Below are 19,071 nucleotides of genomic sequence, written 5' to 3'. Positions count from 1 at the left end.
TCCCTAAGCAGTGTGTGTGCATGCGTGCATGTGTGTGTGTGTCAGTCCCTAAGCAGCGTGTGTGAGTGCGTGCATGTGTGCATGCGTGTGTGTGTGTGTGTGTGTGTGTGTGTAGGGTCCTGCTGGTTTTTCCCCAGATTGCTTTTCTCTCCGGAGGATTCCAGGCAAAGGCACAATGGTGACATTTGCTGAACTGTACTGTGTGCTGAAAGGGCACCCAGCGAGCCACAGGGGACCACACAGCCCCCAGGACTGCTCTGGGGAGTGACCCATCCACCTCCCCACTGGAGGTAAGAATAAAGGCAACACACAGCGGGAGAGCCCGCAGCCAAGCCTCTGGGCAGCTGGACATTGGCAGAGCCGCAGGCAGGCGGAGAGGCAATAAACAAAATATTGGCTGAAAGAGGCTTGCACAAAGCAGCTCGAATAAACCCTTCATTTGGGTCCAAACGACTCTCCCTAAACGCCAGGTAACCTCCAGTGCCCAAACAAAGGGAAGAGCAGGACTTGACCTCAGAAGTGCCGCCCCCTTCTGCGCCCGAGGGAACCAGCTAACAGCTAGTTTGGACCCTCCATCCTCCGAGCGATCCCAACCTTTTGAATAACAGAAAACAAACAAACACGGGTCGATTTGAAAAGTGCTACTTAATCTCCGGAGGACAGAGGACGGGGGCCTTCGCTCCCCTCACCTGCCCCAAGAAAGAAGGATCCGTGGTGGGAGTTTCTAGCCTCCCCCAGCTGAGACGTGAGCGGTAAAGGCTTTGGCTGTGGACCATGCCCCCGGGTTCCCGGCAGATCTTGGCTCTGGAGCCAGTTCCCTTCTGGTCCAAGACCCCTTGCTGAAACTTTTCTACTGAGAAACAGGCATCTCTGTGCCCCGTGCAATGAAACTCACCCTTCAATCGACTTCTCCCAAATATTGTGTCATGTGAGTTACATAATGGCCTTTCATTAATTAAAAGGGGGGAGGGGCGTTCGAGGCAAAACCTAATTAATTACATGCTTGTTGCCGGCTACATTTCAAGACTGCCCGCAACTAGCAGAAAAAATTAAAAAAAAAAAAAGACTCGGCAATCACTCCATCTGATGTCGGAACGACAGATGCGGCTTCCTCTTTCACCCAGAACTTTTAGGGTGTGGCTCCGGGGTGGGGGAGGGCAACGGATGAGCGGGGACTGGAGGGCGGGGGACGGCGACAGCTCCGGGGAATTTGCAAACTGAACTCCCCCCACTCCCCCTAAGCGCGCATTCTTCAGAGGCCGTAGTGCGGAGACCCTCGAGACAGTCCCCAAGTTTTTTGCTCCGGAGAAGTTGCGCGCTTTGGAACGGCCCAGCGTGGGCGAGTCCTGCAGAACTTCAGGGCGCTGCGGCCTCCCTCCCCCAGCGCCCAACTCCGGCTTCCAAGTTGGGGGAAACTTGGAAGAAAAGGCGCGCGCGGCGCGTGCATCCAAGTCCCGCTCGTCTAACGGTTTCCCGGGCACCGCTAGAACCTCGGGGCACACCGTGACTCACGCCCTTGACTCAGCCCTCACCACACCCCTGTCCCCCGGGCTTTCCTCGGCACCGCCCCGCTGCCCGCGCCCTCGAAAGCCCCAGCGAGCCCGTTAGATTCCTGCACCAGGATCGGATCGCGGCGCGCGACTCGGGGTCCCGGGGGCAGGGGCACCCCCGCCCCGCGCTGCAACCTCGGGCGCCTTTTGTCTCTTTCTCGCCTCTTTTCCTTCGAGCGGACCCGCCCCCGCTCTTTTCCTCCTCAGCAGGGTCTCCCAGCTCTCTGCAGCCTGGTGGTCCCGGCGCTCGGGACCCCCGAGATCTAATCCCAGTCACCCCCTGCACCCCCGCACGGCGCAGCCTCCGTCCCCCGCGGGTGCGCAGGGCAGACCATCAGGAAAGTCCCAGCCCGGACCAGAAGTAACGGGACAGCCCAGGCCAGCCCGGAGCTGGGTGTGGAGTTGAGGGGGGGCGCCCGGGGGACCCCGCCCCAACCCCCCGCCCACCCTTCCCGCCCCGTGCCGGGTCCCCATTGGCTGGCGCGCCCGTGGGCTGGGATGGCTGTGGGAGGGGACCCTCTGGTCGCACGGGCTTATAAAAAGGGCGCCCGCGGCGGGGTCCCGTCCTCTGCGCTCCCTCGCTCGCGGTCCCCACGCCCGACTCGCAGCCGCCGCTCCCAGCCACCGCGCCCCGCAATCATGTCCACCAGGTCCGTGTCCTCGTCGTCCTACCGCAGGATGTTCGGCGGCCCGGGCAGCTCCAGCAGCCGGCCAAGCGCCAGCCGCAGCTACGTGACCACGTCCACCCGCACCTACAGCCTGGGCAGCGCGCTGCGCCCCAGCACCAGCCGCAGCCTGTACGGCGCGTCCCCCGGCGGCGCGTACGCCACGCGCTCGTCGGCCGTGCGCCTGCGGAGCGCCGGGCCCGGGCTGCGGCTGATGCACGACTCGGTGGACTTCTCGCTGGCCGACGCCATCAACACCGAGTTCAAGAACACGCGCACCAACGAGAAGGTGGAGCTGCAGGAGCTCAACGACCGCTTCGCCAACTACATCGACAAGGTGCGCTTCCTGGAGCAGCAGAACAAGATCCTGCTGGCCGAGCTCGAGCAGCTCAAGGGCCAGGGCAAGTCGCGCCTGGGGGACCTGTACGAGGAGGAGATGCGGGAGCTGCGCCGGCAGGTGGACCAGCTCACCAACGACAAGGCGCGTGTGGAGGTGGAGCGCGACAACCTGGGCGAGGACATCATGCGGCTCCGGGAGAAGTAAGCCCGGGACGCGGCGCGCCGCCCCGCCCCCACCCCGTGCCACGCCCTTGGGGATGTGGCTGGGGCGGTGGCTGCGGGGGTGGGGTGCTGGGCGGGGGCGGGGGGGGTGCAGGGCTGTGGCTGCGAGGAACAGCAGCCCCGCCCGAGCTCAGAGCTTGCAGATCCATTTCCCCCACCCCCACCCCCACCTGACTCCCACTCATTGGCCCAGTGAAGTGGGGTCTGGAAAGGACCGCTTCGTGCAGCTGTGCGCGCTGGAATACCAGCGCGCAGTTTACCTAAAAACTTTGTTACAAAGTTTCCAGTCTCTCTCCCTCTCTCTCTCCCTCCCTCTCTCCCCCCCCCTCTCTCCCCCCTCCCCCCCTCTCTCTCAGCTTCCACTTTTCTGGCGGGCTGCCAGCGCACGCCGGGAGGAGGGAGGCAAGAGGAGAGGATGACCCGGGAGGACGGGAGACAAAGGGAAGAGGGGAGGCGCCCCGGGGATGCGAGGTGCAAGCGGCGGCCGCGATGGCCTTTCCCTCCCCCACTGAGGCCGCCGTCCCGCCAAACGTCCCCGAGCGTGTGGTGTGGCCACAGTCGCCAGCTGTCAGCGGAGGTGGCACAGCCTCTGGGCGGTTGGGTGTGGCCGCCCTGCGGGACGCGGGTTCCCGTTTCCCCTTTGGTTCAAGTGCAAACTCTTTCAGGTTGCAGGAGGAGATGATGCAGAGAGAGGAAGCCGAGAGCAACCTGCAGTCCTTCAGACAGGTTTGTCGCCGCCCTGCGCCCCGGCCCCGCCCTGGCCCCCACCCGCCCGGCTCCACACACTTGAGCTCCAAATCCAAACTTCATGGTGTGCGCAAAAGCCCCTCAGGGGCTCCAGATTGGAGCCTGGGAATGAAAAACAACCACCGCACAAACCCCGATTGTAGCTGTTCCCCGGGACAGAAAGAAACTTTTGAACTTTATACTTTTGTTTCAAGTTTTTTTTTTTTTCTCCCAAAGAAATATCCACCCCACCCACCCACTCCCTGCTTTTCGTTTTAGCAACACACTGACATTCCGGTTTGTAACAGTTCCAGTTCGCTTCAGATTGTAGTCTGGTAACCTCAATTTGACTTTTACGAGGCCGCTGGGGATTAAAAAGAAAAAAAAAAATCTCGATTCTGCCCTGTAGTTTAAAATGTAAAGCGCGTTGGTTGGAGAGTGAGACGCAGAGTTTCCCTGAAATGAAGCCAGTAAAGTTGTTTTCCTTCTGCTCTGCAAATTCTATTGTGCCCTTCAAGTTTGATAGAAGTAGTGCTGTGCACAAGTATTTTGTGATTTAATAAGGGTGAAAAGCAGCCATCTGTCCCCTGGGCTGAAAGGTATTAATGGTTTCTATGGGCCCCACTATGGAATGTAGATACAGACATTCTGGCAAGGGTGCTAGCTCGGGACTGAAATAATAGCAGCCTTTGTGTGCCCAGAGAAGCTTTGCAGCAGGCTACATTCTTATTGAATATGTAATGATGTCAGCGCAGTTCTAATTGGACACAAGTATTTGCTAACATCCGTTATCTAGTATCTGGCCCGGGCTTGTGGAGGATGCCCGGTTCTTAAAGCTGCAGATGGACCTCACATTTTGCAAGTTTTGCAAGGCCCTCCTTTCATGGGGTCTTTATGCTTTAGGACAGTGTCCTTGGGTAAAAAAGAAAGCCACAGCATTGTCATGAAAGGGTTTTTCTTGTTGCCTTGCACTCCAAATTAGATAGACTTCAACTTAGCTTAAAATTGAAATCCTAAAGGCTAAGATGGTGCATTACTGTGAGAGTTGGATAAGAAAGAGGCTCCAAGAGGAATAGCAACGTAACATTTTGAGGCAGGAATACACTTGTTAAATTAATTTAAATATACAACATGTGTATATTCAGGTGGGCTTAAGCAGTTGGTATTTATGATCCTGGCCTTTGTAATATTATCTGCAGAGTGATAAGTGAATAGAAAGTTTTAGCGTAAAACATCTCCTGTCTAGGGATTAAGGTCCATGCCTCAGATTTTCTTACTTGAAGTAGACTGTCCCATCAAATTCTCTCAAAGGTTTTAAATTATATTTCCTATATTTGTTTTGGCACATTTTTCCAAAAGTTGATAGAAACATCTCAGTACTTAAGACTGTAAAGGCTATCAAGTGCGTGTTCGATACACAGAGAAAAGGTCCCCCCAAATCCGCCTGACAATTCTTTGGTAGGTGGGCTTTGGGTGGGATCTAAAAGTCTTAGTTGCAGAATTCCACATTCTGATTTGAAACACAGCAGATGACAAATGTGGATACACAGAAATGGGGGAGGGGGAGCATGTCTGGCTCCATTGTCTGCCAGCCCTTTGATCAGTCATTCTGAAAGAAGCCAGCAGCCTTGGAGCCAGGCCGGGGAGAGAGTCCGGAGAATCCACCCGGAAAGCAGAACAAATCAGCCGAGAGTGACATTTTTCTTCCCATCGGCCTGGCCTATGCCTGAGTATCAGGACCTGGAAGCCAGAATGTCCGACGACTAGACAGTTGTTTGGGATCCTTAGGAAGAGTTTCAGATTTCCACAGAGAAAATTAAAGAGCTTAAGTACATACTTCCATACCATTAATGACATCTGGTCAACCTCCTGTTACTGCACAGATCTGTGAAGTTACCAGAAAATCTTGACCATCTGTAGCATTGCTTTTCTATATGAAAAAAAAAAAACAGAAAACTTTACTTGTATAATGTGGAATCACTAATTGGGTGCGATGACCATATTGTGTGCCCTTGTTTAATCTGTCTCCTTGACAACCATATAGTACATTAAGTTTTACTAATAGAGAAACCCATCATATATTCTAGCGGTAGGTGAGTTATCAACTTCCTCCAAAATCATAAGAGGAGGTGAGGAATCAACACCCTTTCCGCAGCGTCCTTGAGCATGACTGAGGGGGATTGCTCAGAGCCCTTCATGTCCTCCCTCTCCCAAACAGGACGTGGACAATGCTTCTCTGGCCCGTCTGGACCTTGAACGCAAAGTGGAATCGTTGCAGGAAGAAATCGCCTTCTTGAAGAAACTGCATGATGAAGTAAGGACGGGGAGGCGGGCGTCCCTCGGGGAAGGCGCGTGGCGCGGGGGTCCCATCTCGTCTGCGGCACCACTGACCCTCTGTCTGTCCGTCCCGCAGGAGATCCAGGAGCTGCAGGCGCAGATTCAGGACCAGCATGTGCAGATCGACATGGACGTGTCCAAGCCTGACCTCACGGCGGCCCTGCGCGATGTGCGCCAGCAGTACGAGAGCGTGGCCGCCAAGAACCTGCAGGAGGCTGAGGAGTGGTACAAGTCCAAGGTGGGCCACCCGTGAGGCCAGAGCAGAGGGGAAGTGCCCGGTCCAGCCAGGACCCCGCGCCTCCTGTCCTTGCTGCCCACCTTTCAGCTCTGGCTGGAAACCTGCTGGACGGCTGTTGCTTGGGTCTCCCTACCTCTCACACCCCCGTGTGCGGACGCTCCTCTCCTCTCCCCCTGACTCGAGTCCAGCCTCTAGCCCGCCCTTACCCCCACTTGGCCATATCAGCTCTCTGCTGCTCTTCCTCAGCAGCTTAGGCGTTTTTCGGAACGCTGAGATGAGAGCATCAGGGACCCGGGCCCTGTCTGTCTCTGTGCTCTCTCGCAGTCGTCATTAGCCATCACTGAGCTTTTTCCTTTGCTCGGGGAGGGGAGGGTCCGAGGAGATAGCTCTCCTCGGCGGAATCCACATGTCCCGTTTCTTCCTAACAGTTTGCCGACCTCTCCGAGGCTGCCAACCGCAACAACGATGCCCTGCGCCAGGCGAAGCAGGAGTCCAATGAGTACAGGAGACAAGTGCAGTCCCTCACCTGCGAAGTGGACGCCCTGAAAGGAACTGTGAGTAGCAGCACCTCCAGCAAAGTGGAAAATGAGGACCAAGGAAGGCCGTTCCGTAGAGCAAACCAATGAGATCTCAACAGAATGGGATCAGGAACAGTACATAGACGCACACAGACACACACACAGTTCTACCTATTTATTTTTGGGCCACACCCAGCAGTGCTCAGGAATTGCTCCTGGCAGTGCTCAGGGGACCAGATGCAGTGTCTATGATCAAACCCAGGTGTTCTGCCTGCAAGTGATGCATTCACTGGACCTACCTTGCTGGGTCCCCCACAAATGCATATCTTAATACAGTATCTTAATACAAAGAAAATGGCTTGTCAGGATAGACTCAGAAGCCCTTTGACAGGTGAAGGCTTTTAGCTCCGATACATTATTGCTTCTAAAAGAACAGATGTGTGCCTTGCATTCTCCACCTAAGCTGGGCTGTTCAAGTTTGCCTCCCCGGAGAAAGGTTGCCAGTTGTCTGCAAATGGTTCTAGTAATAGTTGTCATAGTTGATATTTTTTTTTCCCCTGGGAAATAAGTGTCTTGTCCTTCTTCCCTCTTGCAGAATGAGAGTCTGGAACGTCAGATGCGGGAAATGGAAGAGAACTTTGCTATGGAAGCTGCCAACTACCAAGACACTATTGGCCGTCTGCAGGACGAGATTCAGAACATGAAGGAGGAGATGGCAAGACACCTCCGCGAATACCAGGACCTGCTGAATGTCAAGATGGCTCTTGACATTGAGATTGCCACCTACCGGAAGCTGCTGGAAGGCGAGGAGAGCAGGTGAGACCCAGCAAGGACGAGGACGTGGGTGTTAGCCACTGCTGTCTGTTCAGGATGATGCCACTGACTTGAACACATGCCACCTCCTTGGCGACTTAGAGAAATTTTCAAGGTGGCACTAACGCCTCTACAGATCTTTACAGTTCTGTGGAGTAACTCTGCCTAGTCAGTTCATCAGTAGTCAAGTTGGGATGTGAATCCGTAAGTGGGGAAAGTTCAGCACTGCCCTCCAGTTCAGTGCCCTGCACAGAATATTCTAGAAGTAAATGACTTAGATGCATTAAGATCCCCATATGGGCTGGAGCGATAGCACAGCGGATAGGACGTTTGTCTTGCATGTGGCCAAACTGGGTTCGATCCCTCCGCCCCTCTCGAGCAGCCTGGCAAGCTACCCGTGGCATATTCGATATGCCAAAACCAGTAACAGCAAGTCTCACAACGGAGACATTACTAGTGCCCGCTCAAGCAAATCGATGAGCAGCGGATGACAGTGACAGTGAAGATCGCCATGTGGGCAAATGTTTCGGAAAGTAAATCCCTCACTTGAGAAATCCCGAGTGGCATCTTATTTGATGAAATCAAGACGTCGGTGACTTTGTTCCTTGACTCAATGTAGTTTCTGATTTTACTTTTTTTTTCCCACAGGATTGCTTTGCCTCTTCCCAGCTTTGCTTCCCTGAACCTGAGGGGTAAGCATTTAGTTGCCTTTTATGAAACATTTCAGTGCTGGTCACTCTTGTATTTTTGATTAAGCATTCATGTTTAATGATATCTGAACAATGCCGTACAAGAGAAAATTTTGGAACAGTAGCCGTAGGATCAAAGTCAAGTAATGCTCTACAGCCTGTGAATGGGTCTTAAATTCTAAAAAGCTAATTTTTAAGTTTCAGCTCCATTTCACTACTTCCCATGGGAGTGTGTGTGTGTATCTACGTGCATGGACTTTTAGGATAGGGAATAATTTTAGTATAATTTTAAAAACCATGAAAAAAAATTCTAATCCTTTCCAGAAAAATAGTCACTTGAGTTTGCTTTTTTTTTAAGTGTCATGTTTACTCATGTTTACTCTTTGTTTCTTTATTCAGAAACCAACCTGGAGTCCCTCCCTCTGGTGGACACGCACTCCAAGAGAACACTCCTGATTAAGACCGTTGAAACCCGAGACGGACAGGTTGGTGTCTCACTGTGGAAATCAAGCCATCTCCGCCACTGATACCCTTTCAAGTTACATACATGGGGGTTCTACAACAGCCAGCGAGTGTGGGTGATCCCGTTCCATTCAGGTTGACCAAAAAGATGCTGCATCTTTTCTTGTAGCCAGATGCCTAGCCAGTTCCTTCGAGGCTCTTAGATGGGAAGGACAGAGAGGGCCAGCCCCCATGCAGTTCAAAGCTCCAATGCTCTTCCCAGGGTGCTTGATTTGAAAAGACTATACGACTTTTTTAGGTGACACAGTAGGAGTTCAGTAGACTCCATCTCCATCACGCTTTGACTCAACCTAATAATATGGGAGCCCACGTGTCCCACCCTGAGTGTTACCGTCATTGACTTGGTGATTCCTTCTCTATCCCAGCTGCCTTTTTCCCCAGCCCATGAGGCAGGCTTCCAACCGTGGAGCAATCTTTCTGGCCCTTATCTCTACCATCTTTGAGTGTTACTCTCATGATACTTTATATTTCACAAATGAGTGCAGTCCTCTTCTGTCTGTTCCTCTCTTTCTGAGTCATCTCACTTAGCATGATACTCTCCATGACCATCCACTTAGAAGCAAATTCCATGACATGAAAGTTTTGTAACTGTAGCTCATGATGATTCAATAATAATAAAAATACAGGAGCCTTCCAGCAGCAATTCTCTTCTTTAGAAGAATGGCGGGCCATTGAGTCCATTTCTCTCCTGCTGCCTCTCTATGCCAAGAGAGAGATAGCCCCACTGCATTGTGATTTCCATGTAATCTTCCCTTGGATGTAAACTTAACATGTACTTGCTGTGCATTTTAATGCCCTAATTTCTTTTATAATTCACTGCATGGTATGATTACAGAAACCTTTGGAAACATAATCTTAAAATATTTCTTCCTTTTAAGTCATAACATTCCACTGGGAATTTTTTGGCTTCTGGGTGAAGCCGTCTCACACATGTATGTTCCTGCAGGCAGTTGACCCACGTCCTGAACATGCAGTGTCATTTTCCAACTTTCCCAACAGCCAATCTGGATATGGAGTAGGATTCTTTTTGATAACATTTGATGGGATCATTTAATCTTTAGTATGTAATATTATACTTGATTGAAGTGTTGTGTTTTTTTTTTTACAGGTTATCAATGAAACTTCCCAGCATCACGATGACCTGGAGTGAAAATCTCAGCCATCTGGTGCAGCAGTTTCTTACCAGCAGAATAAGAAAGATCCATATCTTAAAGGAAACAGCTTTCCAAGTGCCTTTTCTGCAGTTTTTTAAGAGCGCAAGATACATTCGGAATAGGAATAAGCTAGTTCTTAAGAACCAACATTTGTAAAAGATGTAGGCAAAAAGTTTACAGCCTAATCTAGTTTATGAAAACAACTTGTGCTAGAATACTTTTCTTAAAAAAGTATTTTTGAATACCATTAAAACTGCTTTTTTTCCCAACAACTCTGACCAACCTGTCTCTCAATAAACCTTTGGGAAACTCATTTGGTGTGTTTTTTTACTTGAAAAACATTAAAAAATTATCAATTTTTAGGAGAAGATATTTGTTCAAGGTATTTTGGCATCCTATTGGTAAATTAGTACCAAAATCTATCGTACTATAAACAAATAAACTCCACTTAATGATTTGTGCTTGATGGATCTTAGATCTTAAATTCATTTTAGTGAAGCTATTTTTAAGATTTCTAAATAGCTTTTGTGTGAAAGAATGTACAAAACATAATAGGCCCTTTCATAAAATGAGTTTAGCTGGATATTAACTCTAACACATAGGCCTCCTTAAATGAAAAGCTTTGCCTAAAATGAAAACATTTGGGTTTTGCAACAAATGAGTACCACAGACGCACTTATGTTAACAAAAAGATGTGCGTAATCGATGTTCAGGAGACCAGCTGCATCTTCTGTTGGCAAGATAAAGAGATGAGTTCATAAAGTCTGCACGTGAATCTCCGTGTGTGTGCAGGTGACTTGGGCAGGAGCTGCCACCTCCTCCCCATTTGAGACACCCGAGGATGTGGCCCTCAGTAGATAGGCAGATGCCACATCTGTGGATTCAACCAAATGTGTCAGATTTGTTCAATCTGAAAGTGGGATCTGTGGGTAGAAAAGTCCTCGATGCGTCCCTCTCTCATGCGACTGGCCCCTGCCCCAGGCTGTTTCACTCAGGGGGGGCAGTGAGAGCCCTCCCTGCCCCAGGGGACCCGGTCCTGGCAGCCGAAAACCTCCAGAACCCAACCGCCCCCCCTGCTCAAGGCTGCTCGCTACACGCTCAAGCCAAGCCTCACACACGAGTGAACCTATTCCTGGACCATACTGGTGCATTTGCAGTCGCCTGATACGTCATGAGACACATCCTACCCACACTTCAAGAGTACCGCACCACATAGGATGGGGTTCAAATAGTAAGCAATCAATCAAACAAGTAAATATATATATAGTCATATATATTTACAGATTTACATGAAAGTTTACAAGGCTCAACCTTTAACAACATGATAGTGATATCTTATAGAAGGTCTTAATGGCCCCTGCCAAAATAGAACGAACTTTACACTCTTTCCTCCATGAATACTTTTTTGGTAGCATTTTCAGTGTTTTCTTTTTATAACAAACAATACAAAATATGTTAATACGGTTCTGCTTTGGGACAGGAATTGGGGTTTGGGATGGAAACATCCCAAATATGGTGACTGGAAAGGTATAATGGTGGTGGGATTGGTGTTTGAATATTAAATGTAATCAAATATTGTGAACTACCTTATAAAATGAAAAAATTTTTTTTAAAAATCACAAATGGATGCTAAAAAAAGAAAAAAGAAAAATCCTCGATGAAAATGTCTCTCTTGAAAAGATTTCTATATACAGATTTTATTTTACTTGTTTATTTGGCTTTTGGGGGGCATATCCAATGGTGCTCAGAGCTTACATCTAGCTCTGCACTTCGGAATCACTCCTAGTGGGCTCCGGGGACCATATGGGCTGTCGGGGATTGAACCTAAGTCAGTTGCGTGCAAGGAAAACGCCCTCCCCACTGTACTATCTCTCCAATTTCTGCAGATTTTTTTTTAACCAGCCTCTGTCTTTGGGTAAAAGACATTAGAAAATAAACAGCAAAATAAGGTCCTTACTTTTTCTCCTTGGGTGGAAAATAATTCTGAGGCGTCCTTGGTTAGGTTGCTCAGGGGGATGTAAGATTCTGTGCGCAGAGCAATGAGAATGCAGAGATAGTCAGAGACTACTTCAGTGAGCCCAAGGGGGATGGACTGAGTTAGCCAAACAACAGAGATTTCCTGGAGAAGAGTCACCATGATTGGTAGCATGTGTAACCTGGAGGGAAGAACCTCCCTGAAAAATGTCTGGTCCTCTCGAAGGCAGCCTTCTAGGTGACCGTTATCCCGTCTCTAGGAATGAAGAGAGGCCTTTTTTGGACTTCTTTGGTACACTGGCTTCTACCTGTCTCTGGGAGAATGGTACGATAACTCCCCAATGCCTATCTAAATGCCAGGCTCTGTGTTTAGCCTCCTTAGCAGATACACAATCTAAAGTTTTCATCTTTTATTTTATGTTTTTTGGTTACTGTCAGTACTGAATAAACAAAGGGTTGGCCTTGGAAGTGACCCCCAGTTAGACTGACTCTGTATCCTGGTTACCTCTAATGGTCTTGGATTTTGCTTGTTTTTCTCCAAGGTATGAGTCAATTCCTTGGAACAAAAGATTCTATGTGACCAGAATCAGAGAGATGGTGCAAAGGGCACTTGCCTTGCCCACGGCCGACTGAGGGTCAATCCCCAGCACTACATACAGTCCCCCAAGTTATGCCTGAGCCATAGAGCCAGGAGTAACCCTGAGCAGTACTGGATAGGGCCTAAAGACAAACACTGACAGGTCATCCTTCCCTTAGCATGATCTCACAGGAAGGTGCACACATGGGGCGGGGAGGAGGTGGGCTACCATACTTTTCCTGTATTTGAACAGCTGTCAAGTTTGATTGTTATTTTGCTTTATACTTTGGGTCTGGCGCCACACGTGGTGGTGCTCAGAGCTCACCCCTGGCTCAACATTTAGGAATCACTCCTGGTCCAAGAATCGAACCAGAGTCAATGGCTTCTAAGACAAGTGCCTTAACCCTGGTACCATCTCTCCAGGCTAGTGTCGAGTTTAACGGTGGAATCTGTGTGCACAAAGCAGACATCCAGTGGGAAGGGCCCTTGAGAAACATCTTGTGCTTGAACTCTGAGGACAGTCCCTTAAGCCCACCTCCAACCCCCTTTTCCTCTCCAGCCCGCCTCCCCACGATGCTCCTCCTCCGGAGACGCCAAGCCGATGCTGGTTTGCTTCAACCTCACAAGTCTTTATTATAAAACAAAAACAAAAATGGAAAAAAAATCCCAAGCAGTAGGTTTTTTCCCAGGGGAAGAAAGGAACCAGCACTGGAAATTCTGCCATGTACCTTAAGAGAAGTGAGTTCCCTCCTATAGAAAACTCTCTACAGCAATTTCTAAATCACTTTTTTTTTTTTTTTTTTGCTCTTTAGGTCACTTACTGATGCTCAGGGATTACTCCTGGCAGTGCTCAGGGAACCATATGGGATGCTGGGGATTGAACCCAGATTGGTTGTGTGCAAGGCAAATGCCCTCCCTGCTGTACTATCGCTCCAGCCCCATCTAAATCACCCCTTAAAAAGGAAAAGAAGAGCCAGAAATGAGCACTGGCTGCAAGTGCTCGATTCAAATCTACTGGGTTTCCCACCCCTTTAATTATACTGTTAGTATTGTCCTTATCTTCTTTTTGAAAAGCAATTTTTAAAAAGTACACTATGTTCTCCCCACCTATGGCAAAGATTTGGTTCATTTATGCAAAACATTAAACAAGAGTAAAGGAGACTGAGAAAACAGGGAGTAGAGAGAAGGAAATGATACTATTTAAAAGAATAAGTCTGAAAGAGGGCCAGAGAGAGAGGGGGGAGGGAGGGAGGGAGAAAGAGAGAAGGAGGGAGGGAGAGAGAGAGAGAGAGAGTTCAGAGGTCACAGTAGCAGCCTTGGAAGAGGCCAAACCTAGTATTTCCCAAAGTACCCCTGGGTGTCACCCCAACCCCCACTCCACCCTCACACAAAAGTTTTACAAGTCTGAGAGAGATCATCAAGGAGACTGCAAATTCCATAAAAATCCATAGAAATAATAATTCTTGTCATCTCAGGTAGGAGGTGGGGTCAGGGGATAAATCGGTTTTGCTTCAGCTGGTGTTAGGAATCAAATTTGCTTTGTTAGACTTAAAGTCTTTGATACAATAATCTATAATACCACATAATTAACAACAGCAAAGCCTCATGGTTAAAGGTTAGGAAGCCTTATCTGGGAAGAGTTTGCCCTGGTCCTGAGTGAGTCAGGGACCATTTGCTCCCGTGTGAACTGAACTTTGATGTCTTTTTGGATACAGGACTGTAACTGGATCTTGTTTTCCTTATATCTTATTAGAACCTCCTGGGGAAATTGCTTTAGTTTTGATACAAACATAAGTAAGAACTGTAGTTAATCTTGCAATATTTTAATTTAACTTCTGGAATGTGCTTTTGAGAATATAACGGCATTGGTCAAATGGGTTAGAATCACACAACCTCAGGGCTGTGGGTTGTCAGAGTCCCGCGCCCTGGATTGTGATTGTGGCCCACTGCCATAAAATCAACGTCGGCCCTGCTCCCCTCTGTGCCCAGCTACCTCGCTAAGTTATGATGCACTCAGGCGTCACACTGGACACTGCTGAGCGAGGAAAGAAGGCCCTTTCCTTGACCCTAATGCACCTTGCAGCAAGGAGACAGAATGGAGTGAGCTGGGAAGACAGTAACATTTGGAAGCACCCAAAACTGTGGGAACTGAAAGCCAGAACCTCACCCGTTTGGAAGGCTGGAATTTGTAGCCCCACCCACTGACCTGAAGCAAGGACAGGGATTGGAGATTATTAGACACAATGGTCAGTGGCCAATGAGTTCATCCCTCATGCCTAAGAAAGGAGGCCTGTGGGTTGGGAGAGCTTCTGGGGTGGTGAACTTGCAGAGGTGCTGAGGAGAGAGCATGAGAAAACCACCCTCATCCCCCAACCTCTTCCGACTATTCCTAAGGAATATCCCTGTGCAACCAACTAGCCAGGGATTCTGCCATCGTGAAACAGCCTCTGTGAGCCACTGCGGCAAATCAGTGGACCCAGAGGGCCTCGGGAAACTGTGACTTGTGGCTGGCTCGCCAGATGAAGGGCAGCAGCCTGGCCTTACTCCCGGGGGCTGGAGTCGAGGCTGATCTTGGCAGATTGAGCCTCTTCCCCATGGAATATGCCACTGTTCTGGGCAGATGGTGTCAGAACCTAGTCGAATCCTTGAGTACTCATCGGAATCAGAACCGCTTCTTGGTGTTGGGATGCCTCCACACCTGGGTTGAAACGGGGCCCAGGGACCCTTTTCATCAAGAGAATACAACACGTCACCCACGATACACTCCCAGGTTTCGCTCAGTGTGGTTATACTCTGCTATGATAACAATACTTTAACACCTTTTGTGACAAGACAGCAGAATCCAATCGATCAGGAAGCTTAAGTAGCAAATGTTCTTTTCTCAGAGTTCTGCAGGTTGAGGTCAAGCTCGTGGCAGAACTGGTGCCTGATCATTCCTCTTTTGCAGTTTCCAGCCTTTTTTTACAGCAACCTTTTGGCTTGTGTCCTCGTGCTTGGGGATGTAGAGGGGGAGGGGGTGATGGAGGGGAGAGGAGAGACGATAGAGGAGAGAGACAGACCAGAGAGGCAGGGAGAGAGATGCTTTAAGGGCGTACATTCCAAGAGGACCAACTCCTGGAACCGTGTGAGACCCCCAGGTACTTCTACAAGCCCCACAAATACCCAAGGCTCCTCCAAAGAGCATCACATTGAGAGTTAAGACTTTCACCACATGGCATAACCATTAGCCCGGGTATACGCATATGGAAGGGCATATGCATCCCGCTCTGTTCACCGGAAAAATTGGTGGAGGGTGTTAAGCTGTTACTATTTCCCACCCAAAGCCTTGGTGGAAGCTTTTCTGGATCCAATACTCTTTATGAGTACTTGCCTCCTTTTGGAGATACGGGGGTCTCCTGGAGGGGAAGAGATGGCATGTGGGTGGAATTAATGGCCCTTTTGTGACTTTCCAAAGATATCTTTGGTCATGCACAAATTCCAAACCTCACTGTTCCCCGTGGAGCAGAATTCATTTCTAGAAACAAACTTGGAGCTCGAGAAAGCCACCTGCTTGGCGACCTGAAACCTCCTTCCATTCCTCTCTAAGTTTGCCCTGGCAGAGTTGGCCCTAACTTCCAATAATTCCAGTTGAGCCGGACCTTGAAACCCCTTTGGCGCTTACTCCGTGTAGGAGCCATGGGTGCAGTCAGCTTCTCGAATGTTCTCTTTCCACTCCAGCTCAGCTCTTGTCCTCTCTGTGGTCCACTGACCACAAACGGGCTGTCAGTGAGATGACTGGTTGGTAGCAGCTGTTCCCAGCTGTCGATGGATGAAAGGCCCACGGAAATGCTTCTCCCTAGTGGGTTTGACAGAAACAGGCACTTTTTATTTCAACTGCTGGTGCTTGGGCAAATCATCCTGGCTGCTCTGAGTCATCACCTTTCAAGTCCCCTCACGGTTGCTTAGGTGCAAAGGGACAGTGTCCAGTGGAAGCAGGACATGATTCATGCCTATGCAGTCTGTCCCCTTCCAGGGCTTGGTTTATCCAGCCCTACTGTGTGCTGGCCCGGTGCCACCCAGCTCTCCTTGAACCAGGATGGGGAGGAGAGTAAACAGACGCCAGGAGACTCCTGGGATGAATTCATGCCCCTGATCGGGTTCTGGTAAGGGCAGAAGTCCCCCTGCCTACAGTGCCCAATCAGCGGCTGCACAGCGGAACCATTATCTATCTGCCCGGGTTTCTGTCTAGCCGATTGGGATCCTTCTTGGCTGAGAAGCAGGGGGCTACTGTCGATTTTCTGGAGCCAGCCAGTTTTTGCCAGGTGGGAGCATTAGACAAAGAGGAGAGAGCGCCCCCTGGTGTTCTTCTGGCTCCCGTGGTGGCATTTGTCCTTGACGAAGTTCGGGACTCTTGGTTGGGGCAGGGCTTGGGAGTCTGGGGCCGGGGGATGAAGCAGGCTCAGAGACCAGACTCTGTCTTTCTACGACGGCTCTGAGCTCGCAGGTCACAGTCCCTGTGTGCGGCCTTGACACCTGCTGGCCGAGGCCCGCTGTGTTGGCTGAGGTCAGAGCTCCATCAAGAACCAAGGGAAGTGGAATCTGAGGAGCAAGGACGGCATCAAATCTTCCTGAGCAATAGGTTTGTTTCCAGAAACGAATTCTGCGCCACAGTGAACTGTCAGGTTTGGAACTTGGACATGACCCAAGAGATCTTTGGCAAGTCACAAGAGGTGATTTTGTTCCTCTGCCCGTTTCAACGCTGTATCAGGGCTGAGAAAATGCCCAGTGGGCGAGTTTATGGATTCGGTGGCCCCTTGATGAACTGGACCTTAACCAGGACCCTTCACACCTGCTCCCCCAGGGCCCCCGATTCTAGGCGGACCCGCACCGTAGCTGCTCCGGTGGACTCATGCCCTGCAAGGCGCCGCTGTTTGCCGTTCTCCGTGGCACACTCCCCCCTCGTGTGTGCAGGAGATACGCTGTGGCACTGGGATAAGGCGACTTGGAGAGAACGGCCACAGCATTTCGGGGCCTCCCGAGACACAGTGTGTGTCCGAGCCTCGACACATGGGGAATGGTGAGGCTTGCTTAGGATGGCTCCTGGTGGATGAAACAGTGACATTCCCAGAATCAGAGATCACCCTGCCCCAGCGTGGAAGACGGGAGTTACGGCCACCTGGCGACAGGGAGCCCCCAGGTTCCGTGCTTCCTCACATCCATCCCCACAGACGACAGGCCAGACCAAGCACGCCACTTCCGCAGGTCTCTTTCCCCTTGTTCCCCTTTCCCGCCTAAGACAACTTAAAAGCCCCGTTAGTCCCTCCCAGGACTCGGCTCGACCCTGGTCTCCCCCGAGGTCCATAGTCGGGAGAGCACCCCAAGAAACGTCTCCTGTATCCCTCACTATTACTGTCTCTGGGCCTTTCTGCATGTCGGCTGAGGTCAGAGCTCTACCACGAACCAAGGAAAGCGAAATCAGAGAAGCAAGGAAGGCATCGGGTCTGTCTGGCTGGCCTGAGGTGGGGGCGGTGTTGCCATTAACCTCCTAGTCCTCTGTTCTTGCCCTCTGTGGGTGGGGTGAGGGGAGCGCCCAGCAGTGCTCGGGGCTTGCTCTGACTGTGCCCAGGAGTCACTCCTGGCGGTGTCAGGGGACCATCAGCGGCACCCGGGGTGTAGATGTTAAGAGCGTGCAATCGGCTGCCATTATTTCCTACTAGGGATCGATTCTATTAACCTACAACCTCGCTGGCCGCCCTGTGAGCCCTGCCAGCCATTACGGGTCAGTGCGGCTCTGTCACCAGGACCTTAAGAGATGCCACACAGCCCTTTCCTGGGGCCGATTCATCAGTCATTCCCGTGTCAGCCTCACCAGCCACCAGCCTGGCCGGCCTTGCTCATCGCCCCCGTTTCCTCAAACCGCTCGTGGTTTCACCGAGCTCAGATCTCCTGGGGCTTGGGAGCCAAGGCCAGACCAGGCCTGCAAGACATCCTTCAAAGGAGATGCGGGAGGGGCCCTAGGGAGGACCGAGGGGCACGGACCCCTCAAATACCTGCATAACGATGGAGAGATGATACAGCAGGTAGGTGCTTTGCTTTGCACTGGGCTGACCCCAGTCCAATCCCAAGCACCCCCAGGAGGACCCAGAGCGAGCAGTAGACCCTGAGCATCACTGGGTGCGGCTTAAAAACCAACTAATACCAGCACCAACGAAACAAAACTCAGAGGAGGCTGACGTGTGTGACAGGAGAGAGAGCTGGCAAGGAAGCGGCTCGGAGCCTAGAGCTGGTGCAGAGTCTGCGGCAAACCTGCCCCTCAGACCCTTCCCGGACACAGAATTCAATGTCGATTCCAGCACACAGGCCGGCCAGGGCCGTCGGGGCAGGGGGCGGGGCTCACCCTGCGTCTGAGCGTGAGTGAAGGGCCGGGAGGGGCCCTGGGCCATCAGCTGTCCATGACTGGTTCCCGGGAACCAACGTGGTGGCATGGTTATGGGCCACCCTCCCTGGACCACCTAGTACCTGTCCACTGCCACATGAAGCGGAACATTCTATCCACCCCCTAGGCCGGGCAGAGCCCACCCCTTCGGCCCTTGATCTCACTTCGTGCCCCGGAACCTACTGTTTGCGGCCAGAGGTCTCTAACTTCATCCTCTCTGGAATCTGCGAGTCCCCCACCCTCCGCCACCTGGGGTCCCACTGGGGGTCTGGAACAACCACCCTCCGCTCAGGTCGCCCCCTGGATGACTTTCTTTACTCTCCTCTGCATGG

The 19,071-nt window shown here is 51.0% G+C and overlaps 1 protein-coding gene across 1 annotated transcript; it reads left to right on the top strand.

Annotated features, from left to right (window-relative positions):
* The first annotated feature begins 2,099 nt into the window (after positions 1-2,099).
* VIM (vimentin) lies at positions 2,100-10,086 on the top strand. The gene is made up of 9 exons (XM_004605344.3): positions 2,100-2,755; positions 3,442-3,502; positions 5,721-5,816; positions 5,916-6,077; positions 6,506-6,631; positions 7,191-7,411; positions 8,057-8,100; positions 8,497-8,582; positions 9,728-10,086. Exons 1-9 carry the CDS (start codon positions 2,190-2,192, stop codon positions 9,767-9,769), a joined length of 1,404 nt encoding a protein of 467 aa, XP_004605401.1. The 5' UTR covers positions 2,100-2,189; the 3' UTR covers positions 9,770-10,086.
* The last annotated feature ends 8,985 nt before the right edge of the window (positions 10,087-19,071 follow it).

The sequence above is a fragment of the Sorex araneus genome, chromosome 9 (genome assembly GCF_027595985.1).
Source record: "Sorex araneus isolate mSorAra2 chromosome 9, mSorAra2.pri, whole genome shotgun sequence".
NCBI classification, from domain to species: domain Eukaryota; kingdom Metazoa; phylum Chordata; class Mammalia; order Eulipotyphla; family Soricidae; genus Sorex; species Sorex araneus.
This window is presented reverse-complemented; position numbering and strand designations above follow the sequence as displayed.

Bases quoted from the DNA above. Each gene is read 5' to 3' on its own strand.
- VIM (XM_004605344.3), top strand. From the start codon at position 2,190: ATGTCCACCAGGTCCGTGTCCTCGTCGTCCTACCGCAGGATGTTCGGC. The intron at 2,756-3,441 runs GTAAGCCCGGGA...AAACTCTTTCAG, and splicing joins ATCATGCGGCTCCGGGAGAA to GTTGCAGGAGGAGATGATGC. The intron at 8,583-9,727 runs GTTGGTGTCTCA...TTTTTTTTACAG, and splicing joins TTGAAACCCGAGACGGACAG to GTTATCAATGAAACTTCCCA.